The sequence below is a fragment of the Loxodonta africana genome, chromosome 14 (genome assembly GCF_030014295.1).
Source record: "Loxodonta africana isolate mLoxAfr1 chromosome 14, mLoxAfr1.hap2, whole genome shotgun sequence".
Lineage (NCBI taxonomy): Eukaryota > Metazoa > Chordata > Mammalia > Proboscidea > Elephantidae > Loxodonta > Loxodonta africana.
The window spans coordinates 59,589,685-59,609,213 of NC_087355.1; the positions used below are offsets into that span (position 1 = coordinate 59,589,685).

General features: G+C 35.6%; 1 protein-coding gene across 2 annotated transcripts in view; it reads right to left on the reverse strand.

Moving 5' to 3' along the window:
• Nucleotides 1–2,437: 2,437 nt before the first annotated feature.
• The window catches only part of NUDCD1 (NudC domain containing 1), an 87,751-nt gene continuing 70,659 nt past the window's right edge, over nucleotides 2,438–19,529 (reverse strand). The window contains exons 9-10 of one of the 2 annotated variants that reach the window (XM_023545947.2): nucleotides 15,326–15,485; nucleotides 2,438–12,846 (exon numbers count right to left, since the gene is read on the reverse strand). In XM_023545947.2, the coding sequence (XP_023401715.1) occupies nucleotides 12,554–12,846; nucleotides 15,326–15,485 (453 nt within the window). In that variant the 3' untranslated portion in view covers nucleotides 2,438–12,553. The remainder of the gene's footprint in view (nucleotides 12,847–15,325; nucleotides 15,486–19,529) is intronic. The other variant, XM_003408438.4, reaches the window with a different exon arrangement.

Below are 19,529 nucleotides of genomic sequence, written 5' to 3' on the forward strand. Positions count from 1 at the left end.
TCATTCAATATCTAAGATCTTAACCCTCAGTTATAAGAAGCTGTATTAGTTTTTTTTACAGTTGTTTTGGCATGTAATGTTTTGTTAATGGAGAACTGTCTTTGTTAACAGAGGTACAAACATATAAATTGTCCTTTGTGTATTTAGAAAATGATTTTAATACACCAGAAGTCAAACATGTTCTCATTATTTTTCTATTAGTGGTGATAGCTTTCTCTTAGCAGGTTTATGGTAGCTATATGTACCTTGGTTAAGGGAGGCAACCTTGCCAAGGCAGTGGCTGCCATGGGGAAAGAAAGGAAGAGAGAGAGAGAAGTTCCAGGTCATAAGAAATGCTAGTACATGGGCCTTCCCACTAATGCTTTTCTCCTGCCCCAAGGGCTCTACAGGCTCTATTTCCTTACTTATAATCTGTGATATCTCTTCAAGGCCCACTGCAATGATTTCCAACTAGACCTTGAATGTGTAAGCAATGATTGTTTTCACTATTGGTCTAAAATATTCATTACCGAAAATGCATATATGATAGATTCAAAATAAATGGAGATGTTATTTTCAAATTATAAGATATTCAGAAAAAACTTTACAGATCAAAAAGTTTATTGTAAGGATAAAACCATTTAGATGGCATATCAGTCTTGGGTGTCTTGAAGTCAGCAGATACACTTTCTTTCTAGGACCAAGAGCTAAACAACTGATTTAAAGACTATGTTCCCAAACTAGGAGCCCTGGTGGTATAGTGGTTAAAGTGCTTGGCTGCTAACCAAAAGGTCAGCAATTCAAACTCACCATGCACTCCGCTGGAGAAAGATGTGGCTGGAAGTCTGCTTCCATAAAGATTTACAGCCTTGGGAACCTTATGGGACATTTCTACTCTATCCTTTAGGGTCATTCTGAGTTGGAATTGACTCATCAGCAGTGGGTTTGGTTTGGTTGGGTATGTTCCCAAAGTGGAAATTTGGAGTGTTCTTTGATGGTTTTCACTGACTGTGAATGTGTCAAGAACAAAAATGATGACAGTTTTAAACTATTCCCTACAGACTCACATAGTTTTAGATAAAATATAAAACCCACTGCCGTCGAGTCGATTCCGACTCATATGAAGTATGAGTAGAAAATATGAAGTATGAGTAGAAAATAACAAAAATGTAAAAATAAAGATGTTTTCCTCTTAATAACTCCTTATAACAGGAAGTTTTCCATCTGAGACTTTTGATGAGAGAGTATCACTACTTTATTTGATCACTTTCACCCAATAAAATTATATGAACATTTTGATCTTAACAATTTTCCCCTATCATGAAATTCAATTTATGTAAGAGATTAAGACATTTGAACAAACTGAAGGAAAAATAAAAATAAATTTAAAAAAATTTCATACATATTTAACATGGAAGATGACTTCAAAGACTTCCTCTTTGTTCCTGTTCTCTCATGTTGTTGTTTTTAATAATGGCTTTATTGAGATATAATTCTCCACTGAAAGTGTACAATTCAATATTTTTAGTATAATCAGTTTTGCATCCATTACCTCAATCGATTTTAGAACATTTTCATCACTCCGAAAAGAAACCCCATTCCAGTTAGCAGTCACTCTCCATCCACATCTCCCCAACCCTAACCCCAAACCCATTGCTGCTCAGTCGATTCTGATCAGAGAGACCCTACAGGATGGAGCAGAACTGTCTCATAGGGTTTCCAAGACTGTAAATCTTTATGGAAGCAGACTGCCACATCTTTCTCCCACGAGAGCAGCTGGTGGATTTGAACCACTGACCTTTTGGTTAGCAGCAGAGCTCTTAACCACTGTGCCACCAGGGCTCATTTTCCCAGCCCTAGGTGAGTATTGGAAACTGATGGCATAGTGGTTAAAAGCTACTGCTACTAACCAAAAAGTTGCCAGTTCGACTCCACCAGGCGTTCCTTGGAAACCCTATGGGGCAGTTCTGTCTTGTCCTATGGGGCCTCTATGAGCTGTAATTGACTCAATGGCAACGGGTTTTTTTTTTTGGTAGGCAGACATTAATCTACTTTCTTTCTGTACAGATTTGCCTACTCACTTACATGGAATCACACAATATATGGTCTATTGTAACTGGTTTCTTTCACTGATAATGTTTTCAAGGTGCACACGTGTTATAGCATATATTAGTACTTCATTTCTTTTTATTGCCAAATAATATTCCATTGTACAGATATAACACATTTTTATCCACTCATCAGTTGATGGACATTTGGGTTGTTTCTCCTTTTTAGCTACTATGAATAATGCTGCTATGAACATTTGGGAGAAAGTTTTTATGTGGATGTATGCTTCCAATTCTCTTGGATGTACACTTGGGAGTGAAAACGTATTTCTAGCTCCTTTGCAATTCCATGTGAAGTTTAGATTCAGTTTGCCAATTTCTACCAAAAAAAAAAAAAAACCCTGCTAGGATTTTGATTGAGATGGTATTAAAATCCATGAACACACTGCTTTTTTACATCAGTTATAATGTAATACATATCATTTCGATTGCTCTTAACTACCATAAATTTTAAAGGATTTTCTATGTAAATGATCATGTTGCCTGCAGATAAAGACAGGTTTGCTTCTTTTTCAATCTGTTGTAGTTAGGTGCAGTTGAGGCGCTTCCAACTCATAGCGACCCTATGTACAACAGAAAGAAACACTGTCCAGTCCTGCGCCATCCCCCCAAGCATTGAGCCCATTGTTATAGCCACTGTGTCAGTCCATCTCATTGAGGGTCTCCCTCTTTTTCGCTGACCCTTTACCTAAGCATGATGTCCTTCTCCAGGGACTGGTCCCTCCTGATAATGTGTCCAAAGTATGTGAGACGTAGTCTCACCATCCTTGCTTCTAAGGAGCATTCTGGCTGTACTTCTTCCAAGATAGACTTGTTCGTTCCTCAGGGAGTCCATGGGATGTTCAATATTCTTCGCCAATCTAGATGCCTTTTATTTTTTTCTTACCTGGTTGAGCTGGTTAAGACTTCATACACAATGTGAGTAGAAGTTTTGAGAGCAGACATTCTTGCCTTGTTCCTGATCTTATGCGAGAAAGCATTTAGTCTCTTTCATTAAGTATGATGTTATCTGAAGTGTTTTTGTAGATGCCCTTTATCAGACTGAGAAAGTTCCTTTTATTCCTAGTTTGCTGAGAGTTTTTAGCAATACAGCATGTTGGATTTAGTTCAATGATTTTTCTGCATCTACTGATACATATTTCATTTTAGTCTGTTAATGTAGTTTTCAAATGTTAAATTAACATTGCACTGCTCAGATAACCTTCACCTGGTGATGATGTATTATCATTTTTATATCCTTTATGTTATACTTATGTTAAGAATTGTTGCATCTATGTTTATGTGGAATACTGGTCTGTAGTTGTCTTTTAGTGTAATGTTTTTGGTTGGTTTTGGGTAAAGCTGGCTTCATAGAGTAAATTGGGAATATTCCCTACTCTTCAATTGTCAGGAAGAGTTGGTGTACAATTGATATTATTTTTCGAATATTTGATAGTATTCATTTGTGACGCAATCTGGGCCTCGAGTTTTCTTGGTGGAAAGTTTTTAAACTATAAATTCGATTTCTGTAATAAATATAGAGCTATTCAGATGATCCGTTCCTTCTTGAATGAAATGTGATAGTTTGTCTTTCAAAGAATATGTCCATTTTTTTCGAGTAGTCCAATTTATTGGAATAAAGTTATTCTGATTCACGTCAACCATGTGTATGTCAGAGTAGATCTGTGCACCACTGGGTTTTCAGTGGCTGATTTTTCAGAAGTAGACCTCTAGGACTTCCTTTCGAGGCACCCCTGAGTGGATTTGAACCACCAACCTTTCAGTTAGTAGCTGAGTGTGTTAACCGTTTACACCACCCAGGCACTCGAAGTTGTTGATAATATCCCCATATTATTCTTTTAATATCTGTAGAATTTGTAGTGATTGCACCTCTCTTATTTCTGATGTTGGCAATTTTTATCTTCCCTCTTTTTTTCTTTTTCCTGTCAATTTGTCTAAAGGTTTATCATTTATATCAATCTTTACAAAAAACTAGTTTCATTGTTATTCATGTTTTCTGGTTCTAGATCATTGATTACTGCTCTGGTCTTTATTTCCTTTTTTTTTTTTTTCCTGCCGCTTAGAGTTTGCTCTTCTTTTTCGAGTTTCTTAAACGTGGAAGTTGAGATCATTGATTTGGAATATTTGTTCTTTTCTCATGTAAATATTTACTGCTATGGATTTTCCTCTAAATACTACTGCCTTAGTGAAATCCCACAAATTTTAATAGATTGTGTTTTCATTTCCATTCAGTTCAAACAATTTCTAAACGCTCTTTGATTTCTTTGACAAATGGATTATTTAGAAGTGTGTTATTTTGCTTCCAAATAGTTGGGGATTTTCCAGGTATCATTCTGTTACCGATTTCTAATTTAATTCCATTTGGGTCAGAGGACATACTTTGCATCTTTTTGATTTTTGTTTTATAGCCCAGAATATGGTCCATCTTGGTAAATATTACATTTGCACTTAAGAAGAATTTGCATCCTGTTGTTTGGTAGTGTGTTCTATAAATATCATTTAGGTCAAGTTTGTTGATAGTGTTATTCAAATGTTCTATATCCTTGCTGGCTTTTTGTCTACTTTTTCCATCAGTGATTGACAGAGGAGTATTAAAACCTCCAACTATAATTGTTGATTTGTCTATTTTTCATCACAGTTCTATCAGTTTTTACTTCATGTATTTTAAAGCTTTGTTATTAGGGACACACTTAGGAGTGGTGTGTCCTCTTGAATAACCGACCCCTGTGTTAATATGAAATGGCCTCTTTATCCCTGGTAATATTCTTTTCTCTGAAATCAACTCTATGATATTAATATGGCCACTCCAGCCTTATTTTGAATAGTGCTAACATGACATATTCTTTTCCATTCTTTGCTTAAAAAAAATAAAGATTTTTAGAACAGTTTGATTTACAGAGAAGTTGCAAAGGCACTACAGAGAACTCCCACCTACCCCTCCATCCGTTTCACCTATCGTTAACATCTTACATTACTATGGTAGTTTTGTCATTGTTAAGAAACCAACATTGGTACAATACTGGTATCTAAACTCCAATTTATTTGGATTTCACTAGTCTTTCTTTAATGTCCATCCCTATTGCAGGATCCCGTCAAGGATACATTACATTTAGTCAGCATGCTAAAAGGCTGTGATAGTTTCTCAGATTTTCCTTGGATTTGATGATCTTAAAAGTTTTGAGGAGTGCTAGTCAGGCATTTTGTAGAATGCACGTCAATTTGCATTTGTGTGATATCTTCTCCCGGTTAGAATGGCATTATTGACTTTCGGGAGGATGACAGAGAGGCTAAGTATCATTTAAAGGGCTGGCAGTTTGAATCTACCAGCTGCTCCTTGGAAACCCTAGGGAGCAGCTCTACCCTGTTCTATAGAGTCAGTATGAGTCAGAATCAGCTGGATGGCAGTGGGTTTGGTTTTTGGTTTTAGCAGCATGATTACCACTGGCTGAGGTAGCATTTGCCAGGCATCTCCACTGTAAAGTCACTTTTTTCCCCAAGGTTTTTTGTTTGTTTGTTTGAATTCTTTTTCATTACTTTAAACCTATTTTTGTCTTTATAAAGTGTGTTTCTTATAAGCAGCATACAGTCGGGTCTTGCTTTTTTTGTCCAACATGACAGTATCTGCCTTTTAATGTGATTATTGATATGATTGTTTAAGTCCATTATGTTGCTGTTTTCTATTTGTCAATCTGTTTTTCCGTTTTCCTTTTTTTTGGGGTGCCATCTTTTAGATTATTTTTTGTGATTGTATTTTATCTCTTTTGTTGGTTTATTAGCTATAACATTTTGCTTTTTTATTTTACTGGTTGATTTAGCCTTCATAGCTTACGTTTTATCCTATCACGGCTTACCTTCAAGAGTGATTATGTAAAATAGGCTGCTGGAAATGAATACGGAGAATAAACGGTTTAGTTTGAAATCCTCTTACCAAAGTTAACATTTCTTATTTGTTCCAAAAACATACAAAACAGTACATCCGCAAATAACCTTAACATTAGAAAACCCTGAATTCCTGGTTTATGACAGTACTAGGGTGTTCTTAGATTGAATATCAAATAGGGGAAGAAGGTCTAAATTATCTTACCTTATTCATAAATGGAAACCCTGGTGGTGTAGTGGTTAAGAGCTACAGCTGCTAACCAAAAGGTTGGCAGTTTGAATCCAACAACACACTCCTTGGAAATTCTGTCCTATAGAGTTTCTATGAGTTGGAATCGACTCGACAGCAATGGGTTTGGTTCTTACGGGTATTCATAGATAATCCAGACTACATTTAGGTAAAATTTCCATCTAGATTGTAACACATTTACCTTGAGAAGACTGTATCCAAACCCTGTGAATATATTAATAGTACATACAACTTATACTAAAGTTCAATTCATATAGCATTATTTCCTTTAAATATGAGAATATAAAAATTGTTTCAATAAACATTATCTGTAGTGACAGAAAGCACAACTGTGGTTGTCTGATGGCATACATGGAGGGAGGGATTGACTGCAAAGGGGTATGAAAACCCTTGGGAATGATGGAAATCTTCTGTCTTGATAGTGGTAGTGGGTTCACAGGCACTCGCACATGTGTATTCAATTGTACATGTGAAACAGCTGTAGTTCATTATATGCAAATTATACTTCAATAAATTTAATTTAAATATCTGTTCCAATGGCAAATATATACACAAACCTGAAATTGTATTAATTATAGGTTTTGGATCTAAATGGTAGTTATGGTACATTTTTCTAAATTTTTTTTCAATTATTTTGAGTATTTGAAAAATGAGTGCATCACTTACCTATAGATGACAATCTTAACGTATGCACACACCTTTTTACAGACTTTCACGTTGTTTCCAATTTCTTGCTAGTACAATGCTGGACTTGTTGTTGTTAGGTCCCATCAAGTTGGTTCTGATGCACAGCGATCCTATATACTACAGGATGAAACATGGCTTGGGCCTGAGTCATCCTCACAATCATTGTTATGCTTGAGCTCATTGTTACAGCCACTGTGTCAATCCATCTCGTTGAAGGTCTTCCTTTTTTTCCCTGGCCCTCTATATCCTTATGCATTTCTCCTTTCGCATGCTTCCCGATGGCATAACCACCCAAATAGGCTTTACATGTGTTGCAAATAGGTTACAAATTGCCTAGATATTGAGCCCTTCAGCCTTTGAAACACAGCCAAGGTCACTCTGGCCACGAGCAGCCTTATCCTTTTGCACCAATGTGTCATACAATTACAATTTCCTGTGTACTGTGAAGTAAAGGGTGAAAAAAAGGTTAGACATCTATACTGCTAGGACATAGTGTCAGTACACATGACAGATTTTAAAAATGGTCCCAGTTCTTCACTCTCCCTGTATCCATGTCTTTTGCCATGTAACTCTGCAGGGTCCTCCCACTCTCCCTCTGGGACCATCCATGTGACTTGCTTTGGCCAATATGGTATTAGAAAATGTGACAGCAGAAGCTTGAAAAATGCTTGTGCCACAATTGAGCTTGCCCTCTACCGTTCTGACCATCGTAAAAATATGCCTGGGCTAGTCAGGTGGAGGAAAAGACAAGTGGAATAGTTTCAGAATGATGTGGCCAACAATGAATCCAACCTAAGTGACCTCTCTGGGAACATTGCCTGCCTGCACCTAAACCTAAGATGCTTGTTCAAAACAAAGTCAAAGGGTTAGCTTCTTTTATTTCCTCCCCAAGACAAAAACTGAGGATCCTAGGTGATATCCAATCTTAACTTTCTTATTTCATTTGAGGCACTAAGGGGTATTTCCCTCTTCTTTTTTAATAGAGAACTTAAACAGCAGAAAATATTTTATGAACAAAAGACTTTTCATAGGAGTATCTATTTTGAAAAGGCCACACAAATCTTGATGTAACTTGAAGTGTTACAGTTTATTAACTCCATCTTTCTCATGAGAAAGGAACAAAGTATTACTTACATAATAATGTCAGTGGGGTTTCCAGGCCTTTTATAAAAAACAATTGACCAAAGCCTTCTTATAAACAGTAATTTATGGTATTTCCATACTCTGGCCAAGATTCATAATAAAACTTTGAAATGTTTACCAATTTCCCTGATTACCTGGGAGATTGAGCATCTTTTCAAAGGTGTATTGACCATCTGTATTTCCTTATCTATGAATTGACTGTTATATCTCTTACCCATTTTTCTTTTTTTTAAATTAAATCCTAGGGGTTCTTTTTATATTACAGATTTTAAACCTCATCTACTATGTATGCAACAAATATTTTCTTCCAATCTGTTATCTTTTAGCATTATTAATGGAACTAGGTCATAAAGATTATTTTACATTTTGATATGGCCAAATTCATTAGTCTTTTCCCTTATATTTTTGTTTTTTAAGAAGATTTTTCAACTTTGAGATTAGAAAACATTTTCTTCTAAAAAGTAAATAGAACTAAAATGTGTATTTCATACTTTTAATTAGTGCTTCCTAATATATCTTGATGGTTTGGGTACCTCTGACTTGAGCTGTTTTTGTACATTTATTCTTTTATGCTGATTTTAGAAAGGCTCACTTCTAACTGGTATATTTCCTCTAAAACCAAAACAAACCTGTTGCCGTGGATTCTGACTCATAGCAATCCTATAGGACAGAGAATCACCCCACAGCACTTCCAAGGCTGTAAATCTTTTCAAAAGCAGGCTGCCCCATCTTTCTCCCACAGAGCAAGTGGTGGGTTTGAATTGCCAAAGTCTGGGATAGCAGCCGAGCACTTAACACTGCACCACTAGGTTTCCTTATAATTACTCTAACCTTCACTAGGTTTAATTTTTACTGGTTCAACTACTATTATATGCTAAGTAAGACATGATTAGTACTAAGAATTAAAATACTCTTCCAGTAATCACCAATGACTAGTACGATACTAGTTTTATTGTATTTTTTTTTTAAGACATGATTAGTACTAAGAATTAAAATATTCTTCCAGTAATCACCAATGACTAGTACGATACTAGTTTTACTGTATTACTGGTCATAGGTAAACTTACCATTTGTCCTTTTTCCTATCTCTGTAGACAATCACAAATAAAGCATACCTGCACAATGATGGTTTAACCTGTATGGTAATTTCCTTTCCATGTGGGAATGTTACTTGTTATTATTTCAGAACATTAATACTGTTTCCCCATTACCGTCGAGTCAATTCCGACTCACCATTCTTAATTTCTTAAAATGCTCTTATCCTCTTTTGACCCTTCTAATTGGCAACTCTTCTACCTGCCTATTGCATATAGTTTTCTCCAAGGTTCCATTCTTGATTAAACTTCCTTTTTAGCAATAGAACCAGTGACTCCACCTACCCCTTTGTATTTCACAAAAGGAAAATATACCTGAAACTCATTAGAATGTTTCCTATCCATTGTGTTACTGCCGAGGGAACAGAGGCTCTCTGGACTCAATGGATCCTTGTCTTTCTCTTGTTAAGAATACACAGAGGAGACAATTTTGGGTTCAGCTCTAACAGGTTTTACTTGAGACAAGTAAAAGGAGACAGTGGGGGCTTATGCCTCTCCAAAAGACTGACTTCAAAAGGGAAGCAAGGCTAGGGCTTATATGGGTTCGGTGGAGACAACAGTATTTAGTGGATTTCCTTCAAGGGACAGGTACTTCTCAGAATGGCAGTGCATACTAATTAGGTGGCACACATATCTGGAATCCAAGATGGAACCCGCTGATATTCAAGATGGAGTCCTCTCTGCAGCCTTTGATATCACTTATTATAGGATACGGCGCAAGTGCACTGATCTTCAGCACTGCACTCACTGCCCTCTTTGGTGGGCTATGAAAGGTTAAACAGCAGTCACACTTTGTTCTTCTGAGCACACGGAGCCTGTAAAGGGGGAAGGGACTAGAAAAACACTAAGAAGGAAGTAATAATTCATAGGTTGTTTAAAACTTATGTTGACAGGGTGTGGTTCTTGTTTTCCCAACTTCTAGATGGTAATCTTTTAACAGCTCTTTTGTTTTGCCAGCAGTTAACCCTATCTGTCTCAACTGCATAATCCTTAGCATGGAAAACATTATATTACGGTATATAACTCATGCTATAGGGTCACTATGAGTTGGAATCAACTCGATGGCAATGGGTTTTGTTTGGTCAACAGGAACTGATGCTTAATAAACATGCTGAAAGAATATTGTTAAATAAATTTTAATATGCAGGACATATAACACTTCATTACTATCAAATATTTTATAAGTTCCTCTTTATAACTCATTGCAAAAATCAACGAAAATACAAGTAACTACACTCATAGCTCTTACAGAAGTATACTAAATGTGTGCTTATTCTTTAACAATAGTTTAGAACATTGTTTAAACTGAATTAAACATCTGTGGAATTCTGGAAGCATCTCAAGAAAGCACAGCTTAAAATGATTGCTCAAGACTCGTTAGGACTTTCTTACCATAGGTCAATATGAAACAATATTTAAGACTAATTCTCCTGAGAGTTTTCAGTTCAACATTAATCATATTAAGAGTCACCATATATAAAGAAAACTGATACTGTCTGAAAATGTGCATATATATATGTAGTAACATAGTTAATTAAGCACCACATTAATTTGCATTTCCCTAAGGGGGTATTTACAATCTTTGGGAAAACTTTTTAAGAAAATTTAAATCTGCTTTCACACAAAAAAGATTTTCACTAGTTGGCTGGGTAAATGTTCTTCTTTTTCATGATGCTTCTTTTACAATGACACTAAAAAGTTCTGGAAATATCACTGTTTTTTGGTTCAACCAAATATCTTTTTTTCTATACTCGTGACCTCATGATGCTCAATATTTAAGTCTATCTCCTTCCTAGTAGTAATGCAGTACTTCCAGTTGTCACTATCATATCTCAGGATCATCTTTCCCACCTTTTCCTCTTGCATCCTAGTTACTTCTAGTTGCATTCTGACAAAGGGTTTGGAACATGCAGATATCCCCCATCTTTTTCCTCTTCTTCTGACTCTCAAATTTATTTTTCCTTCTTTTCCTAAATTTAATTCAGTCAAATACTTGCCCTGAGAGGTGAGAGAGATATGCTGGGAATAAACAGTCTCTAACCTGTATCTCTTTTCTACATTTTCTGCCTCTTAAATTAAGGTCTTAACTATCTTATTCAAACACAAAATCCAACTTAAGGTTTATACTGACTAAAAATGACATAAAAAGTAAAGCATTTTCCAGGTAAACGCAACCCAAAAGAAATCTGGGGAGGTAATATGAGAAGCTAACATTCGGCACAAAAAATACTTAATGTATCATTTACTTAATTTACAGGATTATTTTGTTCAAACTGTAAAGATGAACCATAATCCTTTGTGTGGTATCCTGCCATACTAATGTTCCTCAATGAATCAGACCTCCTATTAACACAGTCCCCTTCCTCAATGGCTTGGCCATGTGATTGCTTTGTCCAATGGGACATTAGCAAATATGGTGGAAACAGAGGCTTGTAAAGCTCTTGCACACTAGGGCTTGCCCTCTTGGAGTATTTCCTCTATCTTGGTAAGAAGCCCAGTCTAGCCTATTGGAGGATGTGAGGTCATGTAGAGCAGAGACAAGCTGTCATTCAACCCAGAACTGGCCAGCCAATCCATTAAATTGTGAGAAATAATAAAATGCCGTTGTTTCAAACCACTGAGTTTTGCAGCAATAAACAGCAACACTTTATGAAACCTTAGTTATTGCTCTCTCCCCCTCTCTGTCTTTGGCGGAGCAAATGGATAAAAATTAAGTAAAGCAACAGTTAATCTGAGAAACAATTAAGGTTTCTCAGCAAACTTTAAGGCTATTAGACCTGCTGTACGCCTCTTGTAGTTTCCCCTCTACCTCAGCCATTCAATCCATTTAAGTAAATATTTATAAGATTTTTAAAAACATGTAACAGTAAAGATACTGATGCACCATATCCAAAGAAATTATTTCATACAGAAAATAAAGTGAACAAAGTTACAATGATTAATAGGTACGGTATTTTTTTTTTCTTGACTTGAAATATTCAAGTCTTTTAATTAGCTTTATTTTAACTGTAATCCTATACAGTCCATGGGTATAGAATGCAGCCCTATACCAATACAGAAGGAATAAACAATAAATATTTTTATTTTTTAAAACAATGAATATATCTTTCATATAAAAGATGAGATTTTAGCCTCTGTTTTTTTAAAAATAATTATACTCGTTAATATTATCTTTACATTTTTACGGAAGCAAATTTTCTCTAAATCTGCATCTTCATTCCACAGCCTAGTGCAGCTTTTACAGAATCAGAATCCCTTGAACAGATTTCCAATGTGCTTTAAAAAAATAAAAAGATTATACGGGATATTTTTATTTAATACATCAAAGTTTAACAGATTACAGTATTACTGCCCAGCCTTCTAGCTACCACTGAATACTTTTTCAGTACAGAGAAGCTAACATGTTGGAGTAACTAATTCTCTGTATTTATCTTTATTAAAAAGAGGTTTTTGGTAGTGAGAACAAATAATCTCTCGTTCGTTGCTTGAAAGCCTAAAATAGGATCGCTGGTCTCCAGGCTTGCTACTTGCTGCTTAGCAACCTGCCCTACTTGCCTGCCTTCCTTTCTGTTGTAAAGTACAGTGGACATGGGAGTGGGCTGACGATAGATGAATACTCGACGAAGGCACTCGCAGAGTGCCGAATAGGAGTAATTTGGAGCACAGGCAAAAAACTTCTTGTCTCTCTTTGATGCTTGGACGTAGCCTACCAAGAAATACAAGACAAAGGAAAAAATATATATATATTGAACAGAAGGTGAAAAATACTAAATTAACATTTCCTAATTTTTATTACAAATTAAAATGCTTGATTCAAATAAATGCCATAAATTCACAATGGTTGAGTTCTGAACTATTAATGATTAGCCACAATGCACCTCTCCCAAATGGTCCAAAAATGCAGCTTCAATCCCTAAAGTACAAAATAGAGGGACGGCTTCGATCTCCCAAGGAAAGCACAATATACCTCCACTTAATTTCTATGAATACTTAAAACACTAAATATTTTAAGTAAAAACGCTAAGAACATGCCAAAATATCTTTAAACGTCAATTTAATATTTAAGTTCACATGAAAATGTGCATCTATACATGGTCATATAGTTAATTAAGCACCACGTTAATCTGTATTTCCCTAAGGGGGTATTTATGATCTTTGGGAAAACTTTTAAAGAAAATTTAAATCTACTTTCATACAAAAAAGATTTTCACTAGTTGACTGTGTAAATGGTTTTTTGTTTCATGATGATGATGATGATATGACATTACATAATCTTTTTTCCTTTCTCCTATCAAATAAATGGGAAAATGTTTATAGAATACCATCACAGCTATTTCAGGAATGTGCTCGTAATGCAGGCCCCATCCTTTTGAAGGAACCAATATTTACAACGCAATCTCTCATTATTCCTATAAAGTTAGTAGTATTTTTATACACCAATAACAATACAGCAACAGGATTTTGTTGTATGCTTCCAGAAGTAGAACCCTGAAATTACCACAAGCTCAAAAGAAAATTCAAGTACCTAATTTTAAAAACTGAATTAGAATACCTCTTGAAAACCAAACTTTGAAAAATATTCTAATCTTGTCTTTTTATTCATGTACATGTTTTAAAGTATGTTTACAGATAAGAGGACATTTATCTTCTGAAATATAAATTAGGATTTTCAAACTGGGACACAGTTACTGAAGGCTATAACATGTGAGATTAAAAAAAATATATAAATACATATAAAATAATATCAATTGAGAGCTCACCAAACAATGAATGAGCAAAGGAACCACAGCCCAGGCAGATCAATACTGGTGTTTTAATGTTAAGCAGGGTTTGAGGAGGGGAAAGTGAAGAGGGTGTAGACAGTTATTTGAGCAGCTCAGAATTAGCTCTCCAGGATGATTTTGACAAAATTAATAACGTATATGATATCTTAAGATTACATATTTAATGCAATGCTGACTTAATTTAATCTCAAGTATAGTAAACTCCTCTACAGTGGGGAACTGGAGGATACAAATGGAGGATCTGAGTATATAAAAATTACATGGTACAACTTTCCTCTTACTAAACAAAGAGGAAACAATAAAAAAATAGGAATTGCAGTCAAGAGGCTGGAAATTATGTGGTTAAATTCTTCAATCAAACTTTCTATTTCAGGTCATAAAAATCCATTTGGGTTCTGAATTAACCAGTTTAACAAACCTGTATTATTCAACTATAGGGGATAAACTGACAAAGCTACTCTTCAATTAGGGTTGTGCGTATAAAGCCATTAAAATACAAAATTTTACTTCCTGCAGCTGGTTTAAAATAACCTTTTTGAGGAATGCTGTAACTGTGGCTAATTCATGTAAAAAAAATTCTCCCACACGTTAATGTATTTTGACATAAAATCAATTATTGTATAAGTCTACAATTATGTAGTTTAAAACATTTTCAAGCCCTAATTTTAACATTGGTATTTCCCCTCATATCTTAGAGAATAAATTTCTGCTTATCACCACTTTCCACTGTTTTCTTATAATAGCTCTCCACACTAAACTTCCATGAAAGATGTTTCCAAAAGTGCATTACCTTATAGCTTATTCTTTGATGTTTTTGAAGATTATTCTGAAAAAATCTGAATACAAGTTCCATGTAGGGTATTGTCGAATCCCTTGTTCATATTCTAACACTGTATAGGTAAATTACCACGAGCCCTGGTGGCGCAGTGGTTAATTGCTCAGCTGCTAACCAAAAGATTGGCAGTTTGAATCCACCAGCTGCTCCACAGGAGAAAGATGTGACAGTCTGCTCCCATAAAGATTACAATCTTGGAAACCCTATGGGGCAGTTCTACTCTGTTCTTTAGGGTGGCTATGAGTCAGAATCGACTCAAGGGCAATGGGTTTTGTTTTTGGTTTTTTATAGCTAAATTAGAATAAGCAAATGAGTGATTAAAATGAGTCATGTGATTAGAGGAACATTTTGATTTCTACTGAGTTGATAAGTACTAACAGATCAGTCCGATTATTCCAACAGTGCACCATTCATCTACTATAGTAGTAGCAACCAAATTATAGTGCAAATCAATTTAAATGAAATCAGGACAGATCAAATTAAAAAAAAAGAAATGAACTTTAAAAAAATGATGACTGCAATTTCTGATATAATAGAAAAACACTGTCAAAGAGCTTGCTTTGTACCTAAAGCATTGAAAGTTGCAATGTGCTCCCACATGTCATCTTGTTTGCTAGAGTGCGGCTGCCAGAGAAGGGCATCAACATCATGGCGCAAACAGAAGCAGGGCATTTCTTTAGGATCCACTACAACGGAGAAAAGGTACTCATTACTTCCAAGGTTCACCTAAAAAGTAAAAAATAAAAAATTAGTAACTTACTCAACAATGAATTAATATTAGTGACATATGGTACTACGTTTCAGCCACTGTTCTAAACTCTTTATATATCTATACCTTATCTGATTAACACTCCTGGGAGGAATATGCTATTGTTATGTTCAGTTTACAGATAAGGGAAGTGATGCACAAAGCATTTAAGTAACTTACCTGATTTCAGCCTGGTGGAGCTGGGACTCAAACCCAAAGTCCACATTCTTAACCACTATGCTATGCTACCTCTCAATTGTTAGTAACCAGTCTAGAACATAATATGAGCCATCAATTTTATAAGCAAAACTTTTTTAAACCACAGAATACAAATATAAAGTTTGCTAATGTTGACTTAGAGCCCTGGTGACGCAGTGGTTAAGAGCTCAGCTGTGAACCAAAAGGTCAGCTGTTCAAATCCACCAGCAGCTCCGTGGAAACCCTATGGGGCAGTTCTACTCTGTCCTATAGGGTTGCTATGAGTCAGAACCGACTTGATGGCAATGTGTGTGGTGTTTTGGTTTTAATGTTAACTTACACTAACAATTATCAAGAAAAATAAACACTACTAAGATTTATGAGCACATTACATATGCCAAGTACATAATGTTATAAATATTAATCTCAATAACCCTATGAGGTTGTTATTATCTTTATTTAATAAATGAACAAGCAGACTTGGAAAGCTTGAGTAACTTGTTCTAGGCTATACAGTTAGAAAAATCAGAGTGCTGAGATTCAAACCCAGATGTTTACCAGTTAGTTGTCACATTGGTATATTGTTTAATTAAATTATCTATGTCAGTAATGAGTACGTCAATAATTGTTATTGCAATATTGATAGCTAAAGGAATTTATTTTAAAGTAAAATCATTGAGACTCATAATTGGATTCCATCTATTGAAATACCCCTTTCAGTGAAGGCAGGCTGCAATGATATTCCTCATTAGAAATATTATCACAGCTACAAAAGTCTTGCTAAATATCAACACAAATCCATCAAATGTTGTAGAAAACAAAATGTGTATAGTACTTGACAAATACTGAACTGATTCCAAGAGTTTCAGAGCACAGTGGAAAATCATAAAATGTTGGGTTAAGAGGTGAGGACTTGACCTATATTCAACAGGGAAAGCTGTGAAGTGGCTCTCCAGCATAATTATTTGTTGGTTCAGATGTGCCAGCATAAACTACTGGCCACAGGACAGGTCAGTGACAGAAGAATCCAGTTTCTACTACCCCAGCAATACCTGGGAATGGGGCTTCTGTTAGGACCAGTCCCCTACTTGTCCCCTACAGAATGGGAACAGGTAGGCACACAAAGATCACCAACTATTTCTGCTCTTCCCTTTCTCCTGATTATCACCAGCTACATGAAGTTTAGTTTCAGAGTCACAACTAGCCAGGTGGCCTTTTATTATAAGTTTGATGGACTCAAAATTGCTTCAGCCCTCTTCCCTGTACCCCCAACCCAATACTCTCATTTGCTTACCAAGAGCTTTCACCAAAAAAAGAAACGAAACCTGAAATACAAGTTGAAATAATATGTAGCTAAAAATTAATTTACTCATTCATTCTCAAAAACCAAGTGTCTTCTAAAGTATTAATAATGAAACTGGCTGATCTCTGATCCTCCCACCTTGAGTAGACAGTCGTTGTGAAAAGAACAACAGGATCCTGTGCCAAGTGAAAGGCTAACTACCAAGGGAAATCAGCCATTAAAATAAGAAGATGGAAGAGAAGTCTCTTAATATGAACCCCTTACTCCACCTTAGATGTTCCTTCTCTTTGCACTGTACATTCACACCCATTACTGTGATTATGTCAAAGTACTATTAATTATAAAAACAGCAACATCACATGGTTTGCCTTTGCTATACCTTCAACGTGACATTCTTTCTGCCTGAAATCCTCGTGTCTTTCTTTGCCTGATTTATTCCTACTCATCCTCTAACACCCAGTTCAACCATCAGTTGCTCCAGATATCCTACTTTCATATAGTTACATGAGATGTCTGAACTCTGAGAACTCCCAGCACCATGTATATTACTACTATTAAACTGTCATACTATATTAGGATTATTACCATACATGTAAAGCACCTATGGTAGGCTGAATAAAGACCTTCAAAGACGTCCATGTCCTTATCTCCTGGAAACTGTGAATATGTTAGCTTAAATGGCAAAAGGGACTTCGTAGATATGATTAAATTAAGAATCTTGAAATGGGAAGATTATCCTAAAGTAATAACAGAGCCTTTATAAGGGGGAGACAGGTGGGCCACAGACACAGAAGATGATGTGACAACGAAAGTAGAAGGGCAGAGAGACAAACTAGAAGATGCTACAGTGTCGGCATTGAAGATGGATGATGGGGTCACAGTCAAGAAATGTGGGCAGACTCTAGAAACCAGAAAGGCAAGGAAATGGATTCTCCCCTAGAGTCTCCAGAAGGAATGCTGCCCTGACAACCTAATTTTAGGACTTCCAACCTCCAGAACTGTAAGAAGATAATTTTATGTTGTTTTAAGCAACTAAGCTGGTGGTAACTTGTTGCAGTAGTAGAAAACTAACACACTGCCTACCTCACAAGACTAAATATCTGTTTCCTCTAAAAGTTCACACATCAGAGGATTCTGTCTAAAAGAAAAGAAAGTCAAAATTAAGATCACGAAAAAAGGTGGAATTTAGTTACAAAGTAAAATAATCGGTTTTGGCTACAACTTGGTAGACGAAAGCCAAATGGAGCAGCAAATAATAAAGGAGGAAAAGAATGGTTGCTTGGGGCACACACACTGCCAAAGGAGAGAAATGGCAGACAGTAGCTATCAGCACTGGAAAGAACAGAAACAAACCACAGAAAACCAGAAATTTTTAACTTAGCGTAGGAGCAAAGAGCCCCACTTAACTTCAAATGTCCCTAACGGTATTCACACAGAAATGTACGACATAGTTATTAATGTTCACACCAATGACCTTCAATAAAATGTTACTTTCTCTTCAGAATGCTCTATATAAGACGTTGGGGAAACAATAAATTTTAGCAAGGTTCTACCAAAAAAAAAAAAAAAGAGGGCCTTAAATATAATTTTGGCACATAAAAGGGAAAGAATTATTTAGACAGTTCACTTATTTGGAAAACTCATTCCTTGTTAATGCCAAATAAGTATCTTACTGCTTTGCAAAAAAAAAACCTCTTGAACCCATAAACCCTTTGGACAATAAAATATAATTCCACATTCCTTTCACTGCCGTGTTTATTACAGAAAAGGTTATATTTATCTTTGAAGTACTAATAAAGGCTACGTTTAGAGTAAAATATTCTTTAGAGAAAAACTTTAAACATGAATTTCAAGTAGTTAACTGATTTTCTTTGTAGAATTTTAGGGGCCCTGGTGGCGCAGCGGTTAAGTGGTAGGCTGCTAACTGAAAAGGTCAGCGGTTCAAATCTACCAGCACTCCGTGTGCGAAAGATGTGGCAGTCTGCTTCCTTAAAGATTTATAGCCTTGGAAACTCTGGGGCCATTCTATTCTGTCCTACAGGGTTGTTATGAGTCAGAATCGACTCAACGGCAGCGTTTTTTTTTTCTTTTTGTAGAGCTTTAGCAATTAAAGACTTATAAAGATTAAATGTCAAAGTAAAGATATTTAAGTACTTTAATCACTGCAATTACCAAATTAAATTAAAAAATAACATTAAAAACAGGTTCTATCTATTCAGAAATAAAGTGAATCTAAGGAAGCCAGGTTGAAAAGAAACTTTGACAAGAAACTTTCATTCCAAATTAATATTCTGAACACACACAGTTAATTGCTAGAATGATTTTCTCCATGTTTACTATGCATAAAGTACTGAGCTAAGTTATATCTACTACCTTGTTTAACTTTCACTACCTGAGAAGTAGGAATACAATCCCATTTTATAGACGAGAACACTAAAACTCAACAGGTTAAGGAATTTCAGTTAAAAAGCTAGTAAGTGGTGGCTGGGATTTAAATTCAGTTTTGCCTCCAAAGCCCACA